The following is a 21849-nucleotide window of genomic DNA, read 5'->3' as shown; positions in this document are numbered from 1 at the left end:
ACATTTTTGCCAATTTATAAAAAAAGAAAAGCTGAAATATCACATGGTCATAAGTCTTCAGCCCCTTTGCTCAGTATTGGGTAGAAGCACCTTTTGAGCTAGTGCAGCCATGAGTCTTCTTGAGAATGATGCCACAAGTTTTTCACCCCTGGATTTGGGGATCCTCGGCCATTCTTCCTTGCAGATCCTCTCCAATTCCGTCAGGTTGGATGGTGAACGTTGGTGGACAGACATTTTCAGGTCTCTCCAGAGATGCTTAGTTGGGTTTATGTCAGGGCTCTGGCTGGGCCAGTCAAGAATGGTCACAGAGTTGTTCTGAAGCCACTCCTTTGTTATTTCAACTGTGTGCTTAGGGTCATTGTCTTGTTAGAAGGTGAGCCTTCAGCCAAGTCTGAGGCCCAGAGCACTCTGGAAGAGGTTTTCATCCAGGATATCTCTGTACTTGGCCGCATTCATGTTTCCTTCAATTGCAACCAGTTGTCCTGTCCCTGCAGCTGAAAAACACCCCCATAGCATGATGCTGCCACCACCATGTTTCACTGTTGGGATTGTATTGGGCAGGTGATGAGCAGTGCCTGGTTTTCTCCACACATACCGCTTAGAATTATTACCAAAGAGTTCTATCTTCGTCTCATACCAGAGAATCTTATTTCTTTGACTTTGTGGAACTTTCTCCCAGCTCCCTACTAGAGCTCAGCCACAGTGATCTTGGGGTTCTTGTTTACCTCTCTCACCAAGGCTCTTCTCCCACGATTGCTCAGATTGGCTGGATGGCCAGGTCTAGGAAGACTTCTGGTGGTCCCAAACTTCTTCCATTTAAGGGTTATTGAGGCCACTGTGTTCTTTGGAAGCTTGAGTACTGCAAAAATTCTTTTGTAACCTTGGCCAGATCTGTGCCTTGATACAATTCTGTCTCTGAGCTTCTTGGCAAGTTCCTTTGACCTCATAATTCTCATTTGGTCTGACATGCACTGTGAGCTGTGAGGTCTTAGGGTACCGTTACACATAGCGATGCACCAGCGATCCCGACAACGATATGGATCGCTGGTGCATCGCTAAGTGGTCGCTAGTGAGCTGCCACACAGGCAGATCTCACCAGCGACATCGCTGGGGTCGGGGGTCGCTACTTACCTGTCAGACGCAGCGATCCTGACGTCCTTCCGCCCGCGTCCACGCGTCGCTCGTCGGCGCCACAGAAAGCCCAGCAGGAAGCTGACGACGAGAAATGATCCAGGAGCTTCTCGCGCGACCAATGATGAGCAGCGGGGGAGCCGGTCGGAGGTAAGTATCACATGCAGCGATATCGCTAGCAATATCGCTGCTACGTCACAAAATCGGTGACTTTACAGCGATATTGCTAGCGATATCGCAGTGTGTAACGGGGGCTTTAGACAGGTGTGTGCCTTTACAAATCAAGTCCTATCAGTGTAATTACACACAGCTGGACTCCAATGAAGGAGTAGAACCATCTCAAAGAGGATCACAAGGAAATGGACAGCATGTGACTTACATATGAGTATAGTGTCTGAGCAAAGGGGCTGAATACTTATGACCATGTGATAGTTCAGTTTTTCTTTTTTGATAAATTTGCCAAAAAATTCAACATTTCTGTTTTTTTTTTTTTCCATCAAGATGGGGTGCAGAGTGTACATTAATGAGAAAAAACTGAACTTTTTTGAATTTACCAAATGGCTGCAATGAAACAAAGAGTGAAAAATTTCAAGGGGTCTGAATACTTTCCATACCCACTGCACGCATTGCACCAATCGATGGGCAAGCCCTTACACTTCACCCTCTTCTTGGAGTTTTGTTGTATCTACTTGCATTCATAGATGGCCAAGCCCTTACACTTCATCCTCTTCTTGGGGTCTTGTTGTATCTACTTGTCCCCCCAGACAGTCAAGTCCTTACACTTCATCCTCTTCTTGGGATCTTGTTGTATCTTCTTGCACATATAAAAGGCCAAGCCCTTACAATAGGACTCCAAGAAGAGGATGAAGTGTATTTACTTGTCCCGACAGATGGCCAAGCCCTTACACTTCATCCTCTTCTGGGGTCTTGTTGTATCTTCTTGCACCCATAGATGGCCAAGCCCTTACACATCACCCTTTACTTGGGGTCTTGTTGTATCTACTTTCACCCATAAATGGCCAAGCCCTTACACTTCATCCTCTTCTTGGGGTCTTGTTTTATTTACTTGTCTCCACAGATTATTATTATTATTTATATAGCACCAGTGATTCCATGGTGCTGTACATAAGAAGGGGTTACATACAAATTACAGATATCACTTATAGTAAACAAACTTACAATGACTGATACAGAGGGGAGAGGACCCTGCCCTTTCGGGCTTACATGCTACAGGATGGTGGGGAAGGAGACAGTAGGTTGGTGGGTTGCAGCAGTTCGGGTGTTGGTTGAGGTGATATCTCCAGTAGTGGTGTGGAGGTAGCGTGGTCATTGCAGGCTTTCTTGAAGAGGTGGGTTTTCAGGTTCCGTCTGAAGCATCCGAATGTGGTTGATAGTCGGACATGTTGGGCAAAGAATTCCAGAGGATGGGGGCTATTCGGGAGAAGTCTTGGAGGCAGTTGGGTGAGGAGCGAATAAGTGTGGAGGAGAGAACGGAGGTCGTTGGATGACCATAGATTACGTGAGGGAAGGTATCAGGAGATTAGTTCAGAGACATATGGAGTAGACAGGTTATAGATGGCCTTGTAGGTCAGTATTAGTAATTTGAACTGGATACGCTGAGGGAATGGAAGCCAGTGAAGAGATTTGCAGAGGGGAGAAGCGGAGGAGTAGCGAGGAGAGAGATGAATTAGTCGGGCAGCAGAGTTAAGGATGGACTGGAGAGGTGCGAGGGTGTTAGCAGGGAGACCACAGAAAAGGATGTTGCAGTAGTCGAGGCGGGAGATGATGAGGGCGTGCACAAGCATTTTAGTAGATTGAGGGTTGAGGAAAGGATGGATTCTGGAAATATTTTTGAGCTGGAGGCGACAGGAGGTAGAAAGAGCTTGGATGTGCGGTTTGAAGGACAGGGCAGAATCAAGGGTTACTCCGAGGCAGCAGACTTCCGTTACTGGGGAAAGCGTGATGTCATTAATTGTGATAGGTCAGGTAAGGAAGATCTGTGAGATGGCCAAGCCCTTACATTTCATCCTCTTCTTGGGGTCTTGTTGTATCTACTTTCACCCATAGATGGCCAAGCCCTTACATTTCATCCTCTTCTTGGAATTTTGTTGTATCTACTTGCACCCATAGATGGCCAAGCCCTTACATTTCATCCACTTCTTGGGGTCTTGTTGTATCTACTTGCACCCATAGATGGCCAAGCCCATAATTTTTATCCCCTTCTCGGGGTCTTTTGTTTGACTCTCTCTACTTTTTCTCACAGATGGCCATATCCTTACCTATCAACTTGTGTGTCTAACTTTAGTCTTCTTGCTCCTGCAGATTCCCTTGCCCTTGACTCTTCACTGTTTCATGGGCCTCTACTGTGTCTGACTTGTGCTTTATTCTTCCCACAGATCCTGATGCCCTTACTCTTCCCTCTCATCTTATCTCCAATTCTGGGAATATATTGTCTGACTTTTGCCTTCTTTCTCCCACAGACGGCCATGCCCTTACTCTTCACCCTCTTTGAACTGGCCAGAAATCCATCTGTACAGAGAGAACTTAGGGATGAGGTTTGCAAAGCAGAGGCCCAAAACCCTCAAGACTTGAACCAGCTACTGAACCTCATGCCTCTACTGAAGGGGGCCATCAAGGAGACTCTGCGGTAAGTGCCAGCTCCACATCTCGAAAGATGACTCTTGTCTTCCAAGTATCCTCAACCATGCAGTACTGGATTTACTGTGGCCCGTCCTAAAGGTAATAAGTGCTGGAGAGTCCTGTGCCATTATATACGGTAAGCAGAAGGCACAAGCCAGGAAGACTCATCCTCTACCTGAGCGTGAGCAGAAGATTAGTATCCTGATGATACAGAGATGTTTGATCTATTGCTCTCGGTTGTCTTCAGGTTGTATCCTGTGGGGATCACAGTCCAGAGATATCTGACCAAGGACATCACGCTGCACAACTACCACATTCCTTCTGGGGTGAGACTTTGCCCGTTCCCTTATTAGGGACACCCAGAGCTCCTCTATAAATATTCAACAAATACAGACCAAAACCCACATGGACACTGTCTACACTACAAGATATTGCCCTAAAGATACCTCAGCTATCTTGGCTTCACCAACTCCACACCCATCATACTGCACCCCAATATTGTTCCATTTACCTTCCATGTCTAGCTTTGTACCTAAATATTCCATCCTCTCTACCCCCGCGTCTTGCGCTTTACCCCATATTCTGTCCCCTCTACCACTCACATCTTGTGTTGTACCCTATATTCTATGCCCTCTACCCACATGTCTAGCTCTGTACCCTATATTCTATGCCCTCTACCCACACGTCTAGCTCTGTACCCGATATTCTATGCCCTCTACCCACACGTCTAGCTCTGTACCCTATATTCTATGCCCTCTACCCACACGTCTAGCTCTGTACTTTATATTCTATGCCCTCTACCCACACGTCTAGCTCTGTACTTTATATTCTATGCCCTCTACCCACACGTCTAGCTCTGTACCCTATATTCTATGCCCTCTACCCACACGTCTAGCTCTGTACTTTATATTCTATGCCCTCTACCCACACGTCTAGCTCTGTACCCTATTTTCTATTCCCTCTACCCACACGTCTAGCTCTGTACCCTATATTCTATCCCCTCTACCCACACGTCTAGCTCTGTTCCCTATATTCTATGCCCTCTACCCACACGTCTAGCTCTGTACCCTATATTCTATGCCCTCTACCCACACGTCTAGCTCTGTACTTTATACTCTATGTCCTCTACTCACACGTCTAGCTCTGTACCCTATTTTCTATTCCCTCTACCCACACGTCTAGCTCTGTACCCTATATTCTATCCCCTCTACCCACACGTCTAGCTCTGTACCCTATATTCTATGCCCTCTACCCACACGTCCAGCTCTGTACCCTATATTCTATGCCCTCTACCCACACATCTAGCTCTGTACCCTATATTCTATCCCCTCTACCCACACGTCTAGCTCTGTACCTTATATTCTATCCCCTCTACCCACACGTCTAGCTCTGTACCCTATATTCTATGCCCTCTACCCACACATCTAGCTCTGTACCCTATATTCTATCCCCTTGTTACGTGTTACAGAACCACTTAGCACCCAGAATATGTTGTGCAGTTATATGTATGGATAATGGGTTCTATGTGAGATGCATGTCCCTAATGCATCAGCCCACAGGCTGCGCCCCTGGGCAGAGGGGACACGATATTCTCCTTTTGTCCACCCTCCCCCCACCTTTAATTCCCACAGTAAACATCGGCAGGCTCCGGCCACCTGCAGCTTTTGTAATGTATGTCTGGCCTGCCGCTTTTCTATTGGCCAGCCCTCTGTATCTGTGTGATATATTCTGTGTCCTGTGAGTAAAGTGTTGTCAGACTGGAAATACTTGGAGAAGCAGTGATCTTTTATATGCGCCCATGTAACCAAGGAATTCCAGCCAGCGTCATTCATTCAGACTCCAGCCAACGCAGAGCGGACCTCCGAAAACACGGGGTGGTACTGAAAGAGGTACCCCAGCTTGGTAGACCCCATTACACTGGTGGCAGACAGCGGGATTTGATACCCCTTCTACAGGAGGAAAGGAATGAATGGAAAATAACTACCAGAAGTTAAAGAGGACTACATTAAAAGATCTGGTGGAAGCCCGAGGGATGATCGCCAGCAACAAAACAAAAGCGGATTTGATAGCAGCCATCATGGAACACGACAGTGCAGCGCCCCCCAATGTGAACGTGGAGGAGACCGAATTCCAGAGGGAGGTAAAGAACAGACTGGCGTTCTATTGCCTAAACCCTGCAGTAGAGATCATACGAGAGGTGATGGCTGATGTACGTACTGATCTGAAGGAAAAGATGGCCGAGCGGACCAGGATAGAGCCAGCCAAGATGGAGATGGCAGAGCGGACCAAAGTGGAGCTGGCCAAGATGAGATGGCAGAGCTTAGAGAGGAGAGTCAACGAACAGGGGGAGCTCTGGCCTTCGACCAGGTACCTTCAACAGTAAGCCACAAAAAGATCCAGTATAATGCCTTCCGACAGTTGGGGGAGGCAGAGGAAGACATTGATGGCTTTCTGCAGGACTTTGAGCGGCAGTGTGCCCTTCATCAAGTGAAGCTGGAGGAACAGGTTCAGATTCTGGCCAGCAAGCTGACAGGCCGGGCAGCGGACGCCTATCGCACGGTACCTGATGAGGACTGTATGAAATATGAGCGGATCAAAGAAGTGATCTTGGCCCGGTATGCGCTGACACCAGGGGCCTACCGCCAAAAGTTCCGCGGACTTATAAAACGCGTAACCGATACCCATGCCGAATGGGCCTGTAAATTACGGCGGTCACTGCTACAGTGGGTACAAGGGAGCCAAGCAACCACTAAGGAGGACGTCCTCCAGCTCTTCCTGTTAGAATGATTCTTTAATGGACTAAACCCAGAGACACAGGAATGGCTTCGGGACAGGCGGCCAACGACTCTTGAGGAAGCCGGTCGTCTGGCCGATGAAAATCATGATGCCAGGAGGCCGCAGTTCTCCGGATCAAAGGTGGTCACTAGGGGCCCGCCCATGGACCTGCAGGGCCCCAAACCACCGAAGATTGTAGGGGGACCAGCTAGAAACCCGGCCTACCACAGTTCCCCAGGGGAGCGATGCCACACCTGCCATCAGCTGGGCCACCTGCAAAGACAATGTCCCAACCTGACACAGCATACCCAGTGGCCAAAGGCGGGAACAGCTACCTTCAGCCGGGCTGCTGTACAATACTACCAAGGCGAAGCTGACCCGGCATTGGAGGAAGTGCTGCATGAAGTAGACCCCGTGCAGGCTGCCCGGGCAGATAATCGACAACAGCATCGACAGGTCATGTGGGTTAATGGGAAACGTATGCAGGGACTAAGATTCCGGAGCAACTTTGATCCTTGTGAAGCCTCATCTCGTCTGGGACCAAGAGAAGACGGACCGGACAGTGGCAGTCCGTGTAGCAGGGGGAGCTATACATCGACTACCCACTGCCAGGATTCACCTGAACTGGGGAGTCGGGGATGGCCTTGTTGAGGTCGGCTTGATGGAGGATTTGCCTGCAGACGTCTTGCTGGGAAATGACTTGGGGCCCATGTTGTCTGCATTCTCGGTGGCCCCTCTGGCTGAGACCTATCCTGTGACCACCCGAAGACAAGCTCGAGCTGCAGAGGCGGAATCACACTCAGAGGAGGCCCAGGTAAGACATCCCAGCCCTGTACGTATTCCCATAGCCAGACATTTCTTGGGCCACCCCAGATGAATTTAAGAGGGAGTTACTTGAGGATCCTTCATTAGAGGGATATCGTGGGAAGGCACAGGAGGGGAGAGGAGTACTGGAAGGGGAACAGTTTGTATGGAAGCAGGGACTCCTCTACCGGATCACAGAGCAGCACCACACAGGGACGAGCCCCACTATAAAACAACAGCTGGTAGTTCCCAAGAAGTATAGGCAGGAGTTACTGCGAATCTCTCATGATATACCCTTGGCCGGGCACTTCGGCGTCAGTCGCATCAGGCATCGTCTGACACAAAACTTCTTTTGGCCGGGGGGTAACCTATGATGTTCGTCAGTACTGCCAGACCTGTGACAGTTGTCAGCGCATTGGTAAGAGGGGGGATCGATGCAAGGCCAAATTACGCCCCCTCTCCATTGTGGAGGAACCATTTAGCCGAGTAGCGGTCGATCTGATAGGGCCGTTAGCCTCACTCAGTCCGTCCAGGAAAAAGTATATATTGACAGTGGTAGATTATGCCACATGGTATCCAGAGGCGGTTGCGTTACCTAACATATTGGCAGAGACGGTGGCGGCCGCCCTGCTCCAGGTTTTCTCACGGGTTGGATTTCCCCGGGAGATTATCTCGGACCAGGGTACCCAGTTTACAGCAGAGGTGACCAACCAACTGTGGAAGCTGTGCGGCGTAAAGTCCATTAGAAGCGCCCTGTACCACCCGCAAACCAATGGTTGTGTGAACGCTTTAACGGGACATTAAAACAGCTCATTGGGAATTTCACCAGGACCTACAGGGACTGGGAGAAATTCTTGCCACACCTCCTGTTTGCCTATCGGGAGGTGCCCCAAGAATCCACGGGGTTCTCCCCGTTCGAGCTGGTATACGGGAGACGGGTAAGGGGACCCCTAGACTTAGTGCTGGAACACTGGGAAGGGGAGGGCCTCATAGAAGGGGTACCTACTGTACCCTATGTGCTGGATTTCCGGGACCGCCTACAGGAGCTGACGCAGGTTGTACGTGAGAACCTGCAGGCGACCCAGCGGCGCCAGCGCATATGGTACGATCGGAGGGCCAGAGAGCGCACTTTGAAAATAGGACAGAAGGTCCTGGTGTTAGAGCCCACTAAGCAGAATAAGTTTCAAGCTGCATGGCAGGGGCCCTACCAGGTAGTGGGGAAAATAGCCGACACAAGCTATAATGTCGCCGATTGTGACGACCCCAGGGTTATCCGCATGTTCCACGTGAATATGCTGAAGCCCTACCGGGAGCGCCCTGAAGAGGTAGTGGCCATCTGTGCACCTGAAGCAGAGGATTTAGCCGGACTTCCCTTGCCGGATGTCTTAGGGGAAAGGACTCAGTCTAAAACATGGGACCAGGTACACGGGAGAGACAGCAGGCGGATGCGTTGTTGAGGCTGCGACAGAGGATGTTTTCAGAGAGACCGGGGTACACTCGCCTGGCACAACACAAGGTTGAGACCCAGGATCAGACCCCCCTGCGACAAAACCCCTTCCGCTTCCCTGAGTCTGTACGAGAGGGGATGCGACAAGAGATACAAGAGATGCTGCGTTTAGGGGTCATTGAAGAGTCAGATAGTCCCTGGGCATCCCCCGTAGTGTTAGTGCCCAAGAAGGATGGGACTACACGGTTTTGTGTAGACTATCGTAAGCTCAATGAGAAAACAGTGACGGATGCATATCCCATGCCGCGTGTGGATGAGTTGTTAGTGATACAGACAAGGCGTGCACTCTGTGGATATGAGGTAGGTGCAAGCTGAACCTGGAACTTAGTCCAGACAGTCATCCAGTGAAAAGAAAACAGCTGCACTCTGGGAAATTTTGATTTTCAATGCAAAAAATGTTTTTTTATTATTGAAGACACCGCAGGGGAATAGTGCGTTGAGGTAACGTTTCGACCCTATGTCGGGTCTTTTTCAAACCTCACTAGAAGAGACACATACAAAGAAAGACATTAGGATATATACAGTGATAATCACAAAAATGTACAAACTCTGTAGAGGTTTAAACAGATATTCATATTTACACTATATACAAAATCATCATATACAGGATCGTTGTGTGCAAAATCATTATAGAACAAAATTGTACAAATCAATCAGTTAGCCCATAGGATGTTGGAGTTAGATCCAGTAAATATTGAGTGAAGCAGCTGTGGAGCTGGGTTACGGCGAGGCCGGCATAATGGAGCAAATCACATAAATGCAACATAATCAGGCAGTGCAAGCATGGAGACTGACCTTAACCCCTTCACCCCCAAGGGTGGTTTGCACGTTCATGACCGGGCCAAGTTTTACAATTCTGACCACTGTCCCTTTATGAGGTCATAACTCTGGAACGCTTCCATTGATCCCGGTGATTCTGACATTGTTTTCTCGTGACATATTGTACTTCATGTTAGTGGTAAAATTTCATTCAAATAACTTGCGTTTATTTGTGAAAAAAATGGAAATTTGGCAAAAATTTTGAAAATTTCGCAATTTTCCAACTTTGAATTTTTATGCCCTTAAATCACAGAGATACGGCACACAAAAAACTTGATAAGTAACATTTCCCACATGTTTACTTTACATCAGCACAATTTTGGAACCAAAATTTTTTTTTGTTAGGAAGTTATAAGGGTTAAAAGTTGACCAGCGATTTCTCATTTTTACACCATTTTATTTTTAGGACCACATCACATTTGAAGCCACTTTGAGGGGTCTATATGATAGAAAATACCCAAAAGTGACACCATTCTAAAAACTGCACCCCTCAAGGTGCTCAAAACCACATTCAAGAAGTTTATTAACCCATTAGGTGCGTCACAGGAATTTTTTTGAATATTTAAAAAGAAATGAACATCTAACTTTTTTCACAAAAAAAATACTTCAGGTTCAATTTTTTTATTTTACCAAGGGTAACAGGAGAAATTGGACTGCACAAGTTATTGTGCAATTTGTCCTGAGTACGCTGATACCTGATTTGTGGGGGGGAACGACTGTTTCGGCGCATGGCAGAGCTCAGAATGGAAGGAGCGCCGTTTGACTTTTTCAATGCAAAATTGGCTGGAATTCAGATCGGACGCCATGTCACGTTTGGAGAGTCCCTGATGTACCTAAACAGTGGAAACCCCCTACAAGTGACCCCATTTTGGAAACTAGACCCCCCAAGGAACTTATCTAGATATGTGGTGAGAACTTTGAACCCACAAGGGCTTTACAGAAGTTTATAACGTACAGCGGTACAATTAACAAATCATATTTTTTCCACAAAAATGATCTTTTCACCCCAATTTTTATTTTCCCAAGGGTAACAGGACCCTAAAAGTTATTGTGCAATTTGTCATGAGTATGCTGATACCCCACATGTGGGGGTAAACCACTATTTGGGCGCATGGCAGAGCTCGGAAGGGAAGCAGCGCCATTTGACGTTTTTGGCTGGAATTGAGATCGGACATCATGTCGCGATTGGAAAACCCCTGATGTACCTAAACAGTGGAAACCCCCCACAAATGACACCATTTTGTAAACTAGACCCCATAAGGAACTTATCTAGATGTGTGGTAAGAACTTTGAACCCACAAGGGCTTCACAGAAGTTTATAACATAAAGCCGTACAATTAAAAAATCATATTTTTTCCAAAATAATGATCTTTTCACCCTCAATTCTTATTTTTCCAAGGGTAACAGCACCCTAAAAGTTATTGTGCAATTTGTCCTGAGTACGCTGATACCCGACATGTGGGGGTAAACCACTATTTGGGCGCATGGCAGAGCTCGGAAGGGAAGCAGCGCCATTTGACGTTTTTGGCTGGAATTGAGATCGGACACCATGTCGCGATTGGAAAACCCCTGATGTACCAAAACAGTGGAAACCCCCCACAAATGACACCATTTTGTAAACTAGACCCCCGAAGGAATTTATCTAGATGTGTGGTGAGCACTTTGAACCCCCCAGTGCTTCACAGAAGTTTATAACGCCCGGGCGTGAAAATAAAAAAATCGTATTTTTTCCACAAACATGATCTTTTAGTCACCATTTTTTTTATTTTCCCAAGGGTAACAGGAGAAATTGAACCCCAAAAGTTGTTGTCCAGTTTGTCCTGAGTAGGCTGACACCCCATATGTGGGAGAAAACTACTGTATGGGCACACATCGGGGCTTGGAAGGGAAGTAGTGACGTTTTGGAATGCAGACATTGATGGAATGGTCTGCGGGTGTCATGTTGCCTTTGGAGAGCCCCTAATGTACCTAAACAGTGGAAACCCCCCACAAATGACCCCATTTTGGAAACTAGACCCCCTAAGGAACTTATCTAGATGTGAGGTGAGCACTTTGAACCCCCAAGGGCTTCACTGAAGTTTATAATGCCCGGGCATGAAAATAAAAAAATCGTATTTTTTCCACAAACATGATCAATTAGTCCCCAATTTTTTCATTTTTCCCAAGGGTAACAGGAGAAATTGGACCCCAAAAGTTGTTGTCCAATTTGTCATGAGTACGCTGACACCCCATATGTGGGAGAAAACTACTGTATGGACACACGTCAGGGCTCGGAAGGGAAGTAGTGACGTTTTGGAATGCAGACTTTGATGGAATGGTCTGCGGGTGTCATGTGCGTTTGGAGAGCCCCTGATGTACCTAAACTATTGAAACTCCCCACAAGTGACCCCATTTTGGACACTAGACCCCCTCATGGAACTTATCTAGATGTGTGGTGAGCACTTTGAACCCCCAAGTGCTTCACAGAAGTTTATAACGCTCAGACGTGAAAATAAAAAAATCATTTTTTTCCACAAAAATGATATTTTTGCCCCCAAATTTTTATTTTCCTAAGGGTAACAGGAGAAATTGGACCCCAAAAATTGTTTTGCAATTTGTCCTGAGTAGGCTGACACCCTACATGTGGGGGTAAAACACTGTTTGGGCGCATGGCAGAGCTTGGAAGGGAAGGAGCACCATATGACTTTTTCAACTCAGAATTGGCTGAAATTGAGATCAGGCGCCATGTTGCATTTGGAGAGCCCCTGATGTGCCCAAACAGTGGAAACCCCCAATTCTAACTCCAACCCGAACCCCAACACACCCCTAACCCTAATCTCAGCCCTAGCCCTAACCCTAACCCTAGCCCTAACCCTAGCCCTAATGGAAAAATAGAAATAAATACATTTTTTTTATTTTATTATTTTTCCCTAACTAAGGGGGTGATAGCGGGGGGTTTGATTTACTATTTATGGTGGTTTTTATGTTTGGCGGCTGTCACACGCTAAAAGACGCTTTTTATTGTAAAAATAGTTTTTGCATCACCACATATTGAGAGCTATAATTTTTCCGTATTTTGACCCACTGAGTCATGTGAGGTCTTATTTTTTGCGGGACGAGTTGACGTTTTTATTGTTGCCATTTTCGGGCACGTGACATTTTTGATCGCTTTTTATTCCGATTTTTGGGACGCAGAATGAACAAAAACCAGCGTTTCATGAATTTCTTTTGGGGGGGTGCGTTTACACCGTTCCACGTGCGGTAAAATTGATAAAGCGGTTTTATTCTTCGGGTCAGTACGGTTACAGCGATACCTCATTTATGTAGTTTTTTTTATGTTTTGTCGGTTTTATGCAATGAAAACTATTTTATATAAAAAATAATTATTTTTGCATCACTTTATTCTGCGAGCTATAAGTTTTTTATTTTTTCGCTGATGATGCTGTGTGGCGGCTCGTTTTTTGCGGGACAAGATGACGTTTTCAGCGGTGCCATGGATATTTATATGCGTCTTTTTGATCGCGCGTTATTACACTTTTTGTTTGGCGGTATGATAATAAATCATTATTTTCTGCTTCGTTTTTTATTTTTATTTTTTAAGGGGTTCGCTAAAGGGGTTAACTAATGGGACAGTTTTATAGGGCGGGTCGTTATGGACGCGGCGATACCTAATATGTGTACTTTTATTGTTTTTTTTTTATTATTTTCAAAAAATGAATTTATTGGGGGAATATTTTTTTTTTTTTTTTTACTAATTTGGCGATTTTTTTAAATTTATTTTTACATTTTTTTTCATTTTTTTTTTTTTACTTTATTACATAGTCCCAGGTGGGACATCACTGTCCTGTGACAGATCGCTGATCTGTCACATCACAGATCACTGTGACAGATCAGCAATCTGTCACAGCCATCTGTCACAGCCAGCTTCCTCAGGTCCCCGAAGGCTCCCGTCGCCATCTTGGATTCGGGGGCCTGGAGGATAGGAGCCCCCCGCAGCAGCGCTGCACATTGCGCTGCCGTGGGGGGCTTAGGGAAGCACGGAGGGAGCCCCCTCCCTGCCGATGCTTCCCTTTAACTCCCGGTACACCGCGATCATGTTTGATCGCGGTGTGCAAGGGGTTAACGTGTTGGGGGCGGTCCGTGACCGCCCCTGACACATTGTGCCGGGTGTCAGCTGTGATAATCAGCTGACACCCAGCCGCGATCAGCGGCGCTCACCACGTGGGCGCCGCTGATCGCGGTAGACGTACTATTCCGTCCACGGTCATACGGGCCCGGGTACCGTGGACGGGATAGTACGTCGGATGTCAGGAAGGGGTTAAAGCACAAGAGAAACAGTATGAATGTGCAGGAGGGGCTGAAAAAGGAGGAAACAAACAAGAGGTTTGGACCAGTATAGGACACTGCAGTAGGGAAAAGAAAGGGGGTAGGAGGGACAGAGGAGAGGCATACCTAAAGTGCCATATGTAGAAGTCCGGTCTGGCAGGGACCAGGCAGAGGTCCTAAGATGAGCTGAGGGGACAGGTAATGCAAGAGTTAACAGCATGAAAGCATTCTAAAGTAGCTCACAGTGCAGCACTGCTGCAGGACATACCTGGAAGCGTGGGGCAGCAAGCGCCGTCTGTGGTGTAGTGTGCAGGCACTGGTGGTCAGTGAGTTAAAGTAGCCTGGAGACCGGAAGTCAGTGGGAGTGTCTGAGGCGTGCTACTGTGTGGGAAGCATCAGTGGTGTGTACTGAAGCCAGGCTTGCAGCGCTGTTGGTGGGGGCGCCTGCGCTGTGTGCTGGAGGTAGAAACTACAAGGAGAAGACAAGACATAAACAAAAGTAGCACGCCTCAGACACTCCCACTGACTTCCGGTCTCCAGGCTACTTTAACTCACTGACCACCAGTGCCTGCACACTACACCACAGACGGCGCTTGCTGCCCCACGCTTCCAGGTATGTCCTGCAGCAGTGCTGCACTGTGAGCTGCTTTAGAATGCTTTCATGCTGTTAACTCTTGCATTACCTGTCCCCTCAGCTCATCTTAGGACCTCTGCCTGGTCCCTGCCAGACCGGACTTCTACATATGGCACTTTAGGTATGCCTCTCCTCTGTCCCTCCTACCCCCTTTCTTTTCCCTACTGCAGTGTCCTATACTGGTCCAAACCTCTTGTTTGTTTCCTCCTTTTTCAGCCCCTCCTGCACATTCATACTGCCGTGATTGCTTCTTTTTCTCTTGTGCTTTAAGGTCAGTCTCCATGCTTGCACTGCCTGATTATGTTGCATTTATGTGATTTGCTCCATTATGCCGGCCTCGCCGTAACCCAGCTCCACAGCTGCTTCACTCAATATTTACTGGATCTAACTCCAACATCCTATGGGCTAACTGATTGATTTGTACAATTTTGTTCTATAATGATTTTGCACACAACGATCCTGTATATGATGATTTTGTATAAAGTGTAAATATGAATATCTGTTTAAACCTCTACAGAGTTTGTACATTTTTGTGATTATCACTGTATATATCCTAATGTCTTTCTTTGTATGTGTCTCTTCTAGTGAGGTTTGAAAAAGACCCGACATAGGGTCGAAACGTTACCTCAACGCACTATTCCCCTGCGGTGTCTTCAATAATAACAAATTTTTTTGCATTGAAAATCAAAATTTCCCAGAGTGCAGCTGTTTTCTCTTCACTGGATGAGTTGTTAGACCGGCTGGCGGGGGCAAAGTATTTGACCACCATCGATCTATGCAAAGGCTACTGGCAGATTCCCCTTAGTCCTGACGCTATTCCCAAGTCGGCATTTGTCACCCCGTTCGGCTTATTCCAGTTTCGAGTTATGCCATTCGGGATGAAGAATGCCCCGGCGACCTTCCAAAGGCTGGCTGACCGGCTTCTGGATGGTCTCCAGGACTATGCTTGTGCCTACCTGGACGACATCGCCATCTACAGTGCAACATGGGAAGAGCCTCTAAATCACCTAGAGACAGTATTGGACAGGATCCACCAGGCCGGAATCACCCTGAACCCAAACAAGTGTCACGTGGGCAAAGCAGAGGTTCAGTATTTAGGGCATTGGGTGGGAAGTGGGAAACAGCGACCAGAGCCAGCCAAGATTGAGGCCATAGCCAAATGGCCCATCCCACGCACTAAAACCCAGGTCATGGCGTTTCTAGGGAGAGCAGGGTATTACAGGAAATTCGTTCCCAATTACAGCAGCGTAGCCAAGCCCCTCACTGATCTGACCCGTAAGAACCTCCCCCGCCAGGTAACCTGGACCTCAGAGTGTGAGGAAGCCTTCCGCCAACTAAAGGACGCCCTCACCAATACCCCTGTATTGGCCGCACCCGATCCAACTAAACGTTTCCTTGTTCACACAGACGCTTCTAGCTTCTATGTTTGGATTGGGGGCAGTACTGAGCCAAGTCGGGCCGGACGGCCAAGAACACCCGGTAGCTTACCTGAGTCGGAAATTACTGCCCCGTGAAGTAAGCTCTGCGGCCATCGAGGAGTGCCTGGCGGTAGTATGGACACTCAAGAAGTTGCAACCATATTTGTATGGACGATAGTTTTCCCTCCTAACGGACCATAATCCCCTAGTCTCGCTTAATCGGGTGTCCGGAGACAACGCCAGATTGCTGCGGTGGAGTTTAGCCCTACAACCCCTGGACTTCACCATCCACCACAGACCCGGCAAACAAAATGGTAACACCGATGGACTAAGTCGACAAACGGAACTTGTACCAACCCCATAAACTTCGGTCATCCCCAAACCGATCCGTTAAGGATCAGACTGTGTATGCCGATCGCGTCGCTGAAAAGGGGAGCCGTGTTACAGAACCACTCAGCACCCAGAATATGTTGTGCGGTTATATGTATATATAATAGGTTCCATGTGAGATGCATGTCCCTAATGCATCAGCCCACAGGCTGCGCCCCTGGACAGAGGGGACACGATATTCTCCTTTTGTCCGCTTTTCTATTGGCCGGCCCTCTGTATCTGTGTGATATATTCTGTGTCCTGTGAGTAAAGTGTTGTCAGACTGGAAATACGTGGAGAAGCAGTGATCTTTTATATGCGCCCATGTAAACAAGGGATTCCAGCCAGCGTCATTCATTCAGACTCCAGCCAACGCAGAGCGGACCTCCGAAAACACGGGGTGGTACTAAAAGAGATACCCCAGCTTGGTAGACCCCGTTACATCCCTCTACCCACACGTCTAGCTCTGTACCCTATATTCTATGCCCTCAACACACACGTCTAGCTCTGTACTTTATATTCTATGCCCTCTACCCACACGTCTAGCTCTGTACCCTATATTCTATCCCCTCTACCCACACGTCTAGCTCTGTACTTTATATTCTATGCCCTCTACCCACACTTCTAGCTCTGTACCCTATATTCTATCCCCTCTACACACACGCCTAGCTCTGTACCCTATATTCTATCCCCTCTACCCACGTCTAGCTCTGTACCCTATATTCTATGCCCTCTACCCACACGTCTAGCTCTGTACCCTATATTCTATCCCTTCTACCCACACGTCTAGCTCTGTACCCTATATTCTATCCCCTCTACCCACACGTCTAGCTCTGTACCCTATATTCTATGCCCTCTACCCACACGTCTAGCTCTGTACCCTATATTCTATCCCCTCTACCCACACGTCTAGCTCTGTACCCTATATTCTATCCCTTCTACCCACACGTCTAGCTCTGTACCCTATATTCTATCCCTTCTACCCACACGTCTAGCTCTGTACCCTATATTCTATCCCCTCTGCCCACACGTCTAGCTCTGTACCCTATATTCTATGCCCTCTACCCACACGTCTAGCTCTGTACCCTATATTCTATCCCCTCTACCCACACGTCTAGCTCTGTACCCTATATTCTATCCCCTCTGCCCACACGTCTAGCTCTGTACCCTATATTCTATGCCCTCTACCCACACGTCTAGCTCTGTACCCTATATTCTATCCCCTCTACCCACACGTCTAGCTCTGTACCCTATATTCTATCCCCTCTACCCACACGTCTAGCTCTGTACCCTATATTCTATGCCCTCTACCCACACGTCTAGCTCTGTACCCTATATTCTATCCCCTCTACCCACACGTCTAGCTCTGTACCCTATATTCTATGCCCTCTACCCACACGTCTAGCTCTGTACCCTATATTCTATCCCCTCTACCCACACGTCTAGCTCTGTAACCCATATCTGTCCCCTTTACCCCAAGTGTCTTGCGCTGTACCCCATATTCTGTCCCATCTAGCGCCCGCTTCTTTCACTGTACGCCATATTCTGTCCTCTTTTGCAGACTCTGGTGCAGGTAGGTCTGTATCCCATGGGCCGCAGCTCCCACATCTTTCAGGACCCCCAACGTTACGATCCTGGTCGCTGGATGCGCCGAGATGATACAAACTTTAAGGCGCTGGCATTTGGCTTTGGATCGCGACAGTGCATTGGTAGAAGAATCGCGGAGACAGAGATGATGCTTTTCCTGATGCACGTAAGTCCAGGCAGCACTCACAGAATACAGCAGATATAAAAAGTCTACCATCTCTAATGAAATCCCAGGTTTTTGCCATGTATAATAAATACCAGAAGAATCTCCAAACTTTTTTTTTACCTTTTAACGTCGCCCATAATCTGCACAAATTCAGTGAGAAAAACTGAAATTATTCTGACAGGAAAAGAAAAATAAACTACAATATTGTGATTGCAAAAGTGCGTACACCCTCTTATCCCCTCATATTACATAGTAGCCAGAGCTCGGCCGCCGTCATTTCCAGCGATTCTGATCGACGCCAGAGAAAGTGTCGCTGCTCTGAGGATTTTCCTGTAAACAGCTGACAACACAGGAAAGGATCTCAGTGTGGAAAGTTGTCAGTCAGGAGAAGGGACAAATACAGGGATCAGATCTACCATGGACAGTGTGAAGATGTCACAAGAAGGGGCTGAAATCTGGCACTACAGCGACATTACTGAGAACTCTACGTCCCTCAGATACTGGGGAAAAGACAAGAAGAACATTGTCCATAGAGGCAGACAGCAACATTAGAGGAGCTGCAGGGATTTCTGGCCAGTCCTGGCGGTGTCCTACAGGTGACCACAATCTCCCATATTCCTCACATCTCCAGCCTGTGGGGTCGGGGGAAGACGGAGCCTTTTCTTAAGTATAAACCTCCAGGCCGGCGATATTCTGCCAAATCCTCCATCACATCGGCCAGAAGTAGGAAACCTGATCTGTCTGAGGAGACAGAGAGAGAACTCTGTGGCCATAATCCCACAAGATGGAAATTCAACACCAGACATCACCAAAAGGCGTGTGTGTAAACTTTTATGTCCATTGTATATAGCAGTGGTTCCCAACATTTCTGACCTTGAGAGCCACATTCAGCTTAGAGAGAGGGTTGCGAGACACATCCAGCTCCCACCCCCTTCAAAGTACCGTCAACCAAAGCCCCCATTACTGGTATAATGATAACCAAAGCTTTTCCACAGAAATCACTCCAAAAGAAGTACACTGAGATCCAGGGGTTGTTTCCACAATGCCCCCATTCAATATTCTCCCATCAAGGACTCCTAATACACTGTCACATCCAGCTTTGAGCACCTCCTCTTACAGGTAGTACCATCCTCCAACTTACCAGACCTAAAACATCTTTAAACCCAAAGACAGTATATGTGCACCCAGATCTGCTCTTCTCTGCAGGGCTACTCAGAAAATTCACCATTTTGAGATGTGCTCCTCATACCTATTTGCCAGACCTGGACCTAATGCACCAAGGTGGCAGACAGTCGCGAGCCAAAATTCATGGGACCGCGAGCCACATGTGGCTCCCGAGCTACAGGTTGGGGACCCCTGGTATATAGTATATGCATACAGTGGCTGCAGCACAGGGGTAGGAAGTTGCAGGGTGGCAGGTGATGGGGCAGGTGCGTTGTAGCGGCTGGCAGTACAGCTGAGGACAGGTGTTCGGGGTAAGGTCAAGAGGGTTTCAGGGGACAGGTGGAGGAGCAAGTGACCAATTTGAGGTGAATAGTCTGGCGGTTGACAGTTGTCGGGTTGAGGATGCGGAATTGGTTCCAGGGTGAGGACTAGTTGAAGGTGACGACATGTTGGTGACGATTGTCGGGGGGGGGGGGGGGCGAGGGTGTCTGGGTGATGACAGGCAGGCGATGGCTGTCTGGGTGATGAGAGTTAGGAGTCAGTAATTTATAGGGTGGCAAGTTTGTGGGGGTTGAGGGTAACCTGTTTTCCTTCTCACCCTCCAGATGCTGAAGAACTTCCAGATTGACACAGTGTGTAAACACGACCTAAACACAGTTTTCAGATTCATCCTGATGCCAGAAAAACCGCCGCTGCTGACCTTCCGCCCAATCTGAACCCGTGACCCTCGCTGTACAGCCATGCGATGGAGGTGCATTGTAAACTCAGACGTCCAGTATGTGAAAGTGTGTACTCATAAATAAAGAATAAGATGTGCATCTTGCCTGATTATTCCACACGCAATGAGGAGTGTGATGAACCAAGTCGGGCCATAATACCCACAAGTGGACAAGACCTATTCGTAAATGAGGTTCGGTGGCTCAGGTGTGGGGGGGCAGCTCCTAGAGGGGGTGGAGATGGCACAGGCACAAGTGTGGGGGGATGGCTTCTAGAGGGGTGGAGATGGCAGAGGTGTTGGGTGATTGCTTCTAGAGCAGGTGGAGAAGGCACAGTTGGGGGTTGGGTGGGGACGGCTCCTGGCGAAGGTCTGGAGGGATTACTCCTGGCGGATGCGGGATGGGGATGAATCCTGGCGGGATAGAGATGGCTGAGGTGTGTGAGGTAGGAGAATGCCTCCTGGAGGGAGCAGAGAACGCCAGCTCTCCCGTTAAACATGGGCATAACGCTACTCAGACAACACAGGGTGAGGGTAAAACAGTGTGGCAATGCTTTATTGAACAACAAAATGCTTAGCTACTTACCATTAGCGGTGTTTTTCAGGAGCACACGATAGCACCACGGAATGGAAAGGTGCTGTCGTGGCGACTGAATAAACAGGCAGATAACACATAGAACAGTTCCAGCAAAATACCCAAGATAGTGCACATTAACAGAGTCTCACCCTTCCGCTGTCCTGCCGGGATAATGGCAGATGTTATGTCAGAGTTCCAAGGGTCACTACCCACCTGTGATACACACACAGAGAGGAGGTAATGACAAGCGTAAGGAGATGACAGTCAATAGAGTCCATACGAGGGCCAAAGCCAGTTGACATGAGAGTCACCACCTGGCTTATCTGAACATCTCCATGGAGCCAGGCGACCAGCGGGTCCCAATCCTGGCTTTCTCCAAACGTGTCCATGGTTCAGCGAGGGTCAATGGAGCAGATTTGTATCCTTCCAACCGGAGCCGAAAATGTTGCATGATAAATCCGTGCCCCTCGTAATGGTGCCATGCTGAATTGGCAGCAGTCCTGTCTGTCGTTCGTTTGGGTGTTTTACAGAATGTCCGGCTGTGTCTCTGTCTCTGAGTCTTTTTATACCCCAGGCATGCAACCTATTTTTAGATTTACCCAGTGTCCTTCAGTCTACCCATGTCCTTCAGTCTACCCACACAGATATGGGAAACAATGGTTGACCATTCAATCTATATGCACAGTCTTTCCCTCTCTGCTTTCGAAGTCAACAAACTGGCTCCATAATACAATGCACAATTAGCATATCAGCAAACATCAATAGGCAAAGATAAGCACACACTGTGTTATATGAAATATAAGCTTACAAGACACTATCACAGGCTTACCCAAATGAAAGTCTGCTTTCTTGACCCACCAGAAATCAACACATAAATCCAAAAGCCAACATACAGATAAAAAGTCAATTCTTCTTGGCTTGCTAAACATGGTTATCTGGGTAATTAAGATATAATCTGGTTTCTTCACATACTCCTTGGTCAGGCCCCATTTGGAATATTGTGTCCAGTTCTGGGCACAACATTTTAAAAAAGACATCAACAAACCGGAGCAAGTTTATAGACGAGCGACCATGATGGTGAGCGGACTACAAAGTATGTCCTACGAGGAACAGTTAAAGGATCTGGGAATGTTTAGCTGCAAAAAAGAAGACTGAGAGGAGACTTAATACAGGTGCTTTTCACAAAACTAGAATATCATGAAAAAGTGAATTTATTTCAGTTCTTACATAGCAACATA

The 21849-nt window shown here is 47.6% G+C and overlaps 1 protein-coding gene and 1 long non-coding RNA gene across 3 annotated transcripts in view; both read left to right on the top strand.

The window, feature by feature from the left end:
* LOC141060323 (cytochrome P450 11B, mitochondrial-like) overlaps positions 1 to 20135 on the top strand; it is a 78752-nt gene extending 58617 nt beyond the window's left edge. For both annotated transcript variants that reach the window (XM_073556519.1, XM_073556520.1), the window contains exons 6-9: positions 3612 to 3778; positions 4019 to 4097; positions 17964 to 18155; positions 19925 to 20135. In XM_073556519.1, coding sequence (XP_073412620.1) covers positions 3612 to 3778; positions 4019 to 4097; positions 17964 to 18155; positions 19925 to 20035 — 549 coding nt within the window. In that variant the 3' untranslated portion in view covers positions 20036 to 20135. The remainder of the gene's footprint in view (positions 1 to 3611; positions 3779 to 4018; positions 4098 to 17963; positions 18156 to 19924) is intronic.
* On the top strand, positions 14470 to 16692 carry LOC141060325 (uncharacterized). Its single transcript, XR_012222695.1, has 2 exons — positions 14470 to 14594; positions 14677 to 16692. It is a non-coding gene; the product is annotated as an uncharacterized lncRNA (long non-coding RNA).
* Positions 20136 to 21849: the final 1714 nt, after the last annotated feature.

This window comes from Dendrobates tinctorius, unplaced genomic scaffold, assembly GCF_039654945.1.
Source record: "Dendrobates tinctorius isolate UK_male_01 unplaced genomic scaffold, ASM3965494v1 ptg000235l, whole genome shotgun sequence".
NCBI classification, from domain to species: Eukaryota; Metazoa; Chordata; class Amphibia; order Anura; family Dendrobatidae; genus Dendrobates; species Dendrobates tinctorius.
This window is presented reverse-complemented; position numbering and strand designations above follow the sequence as displayed.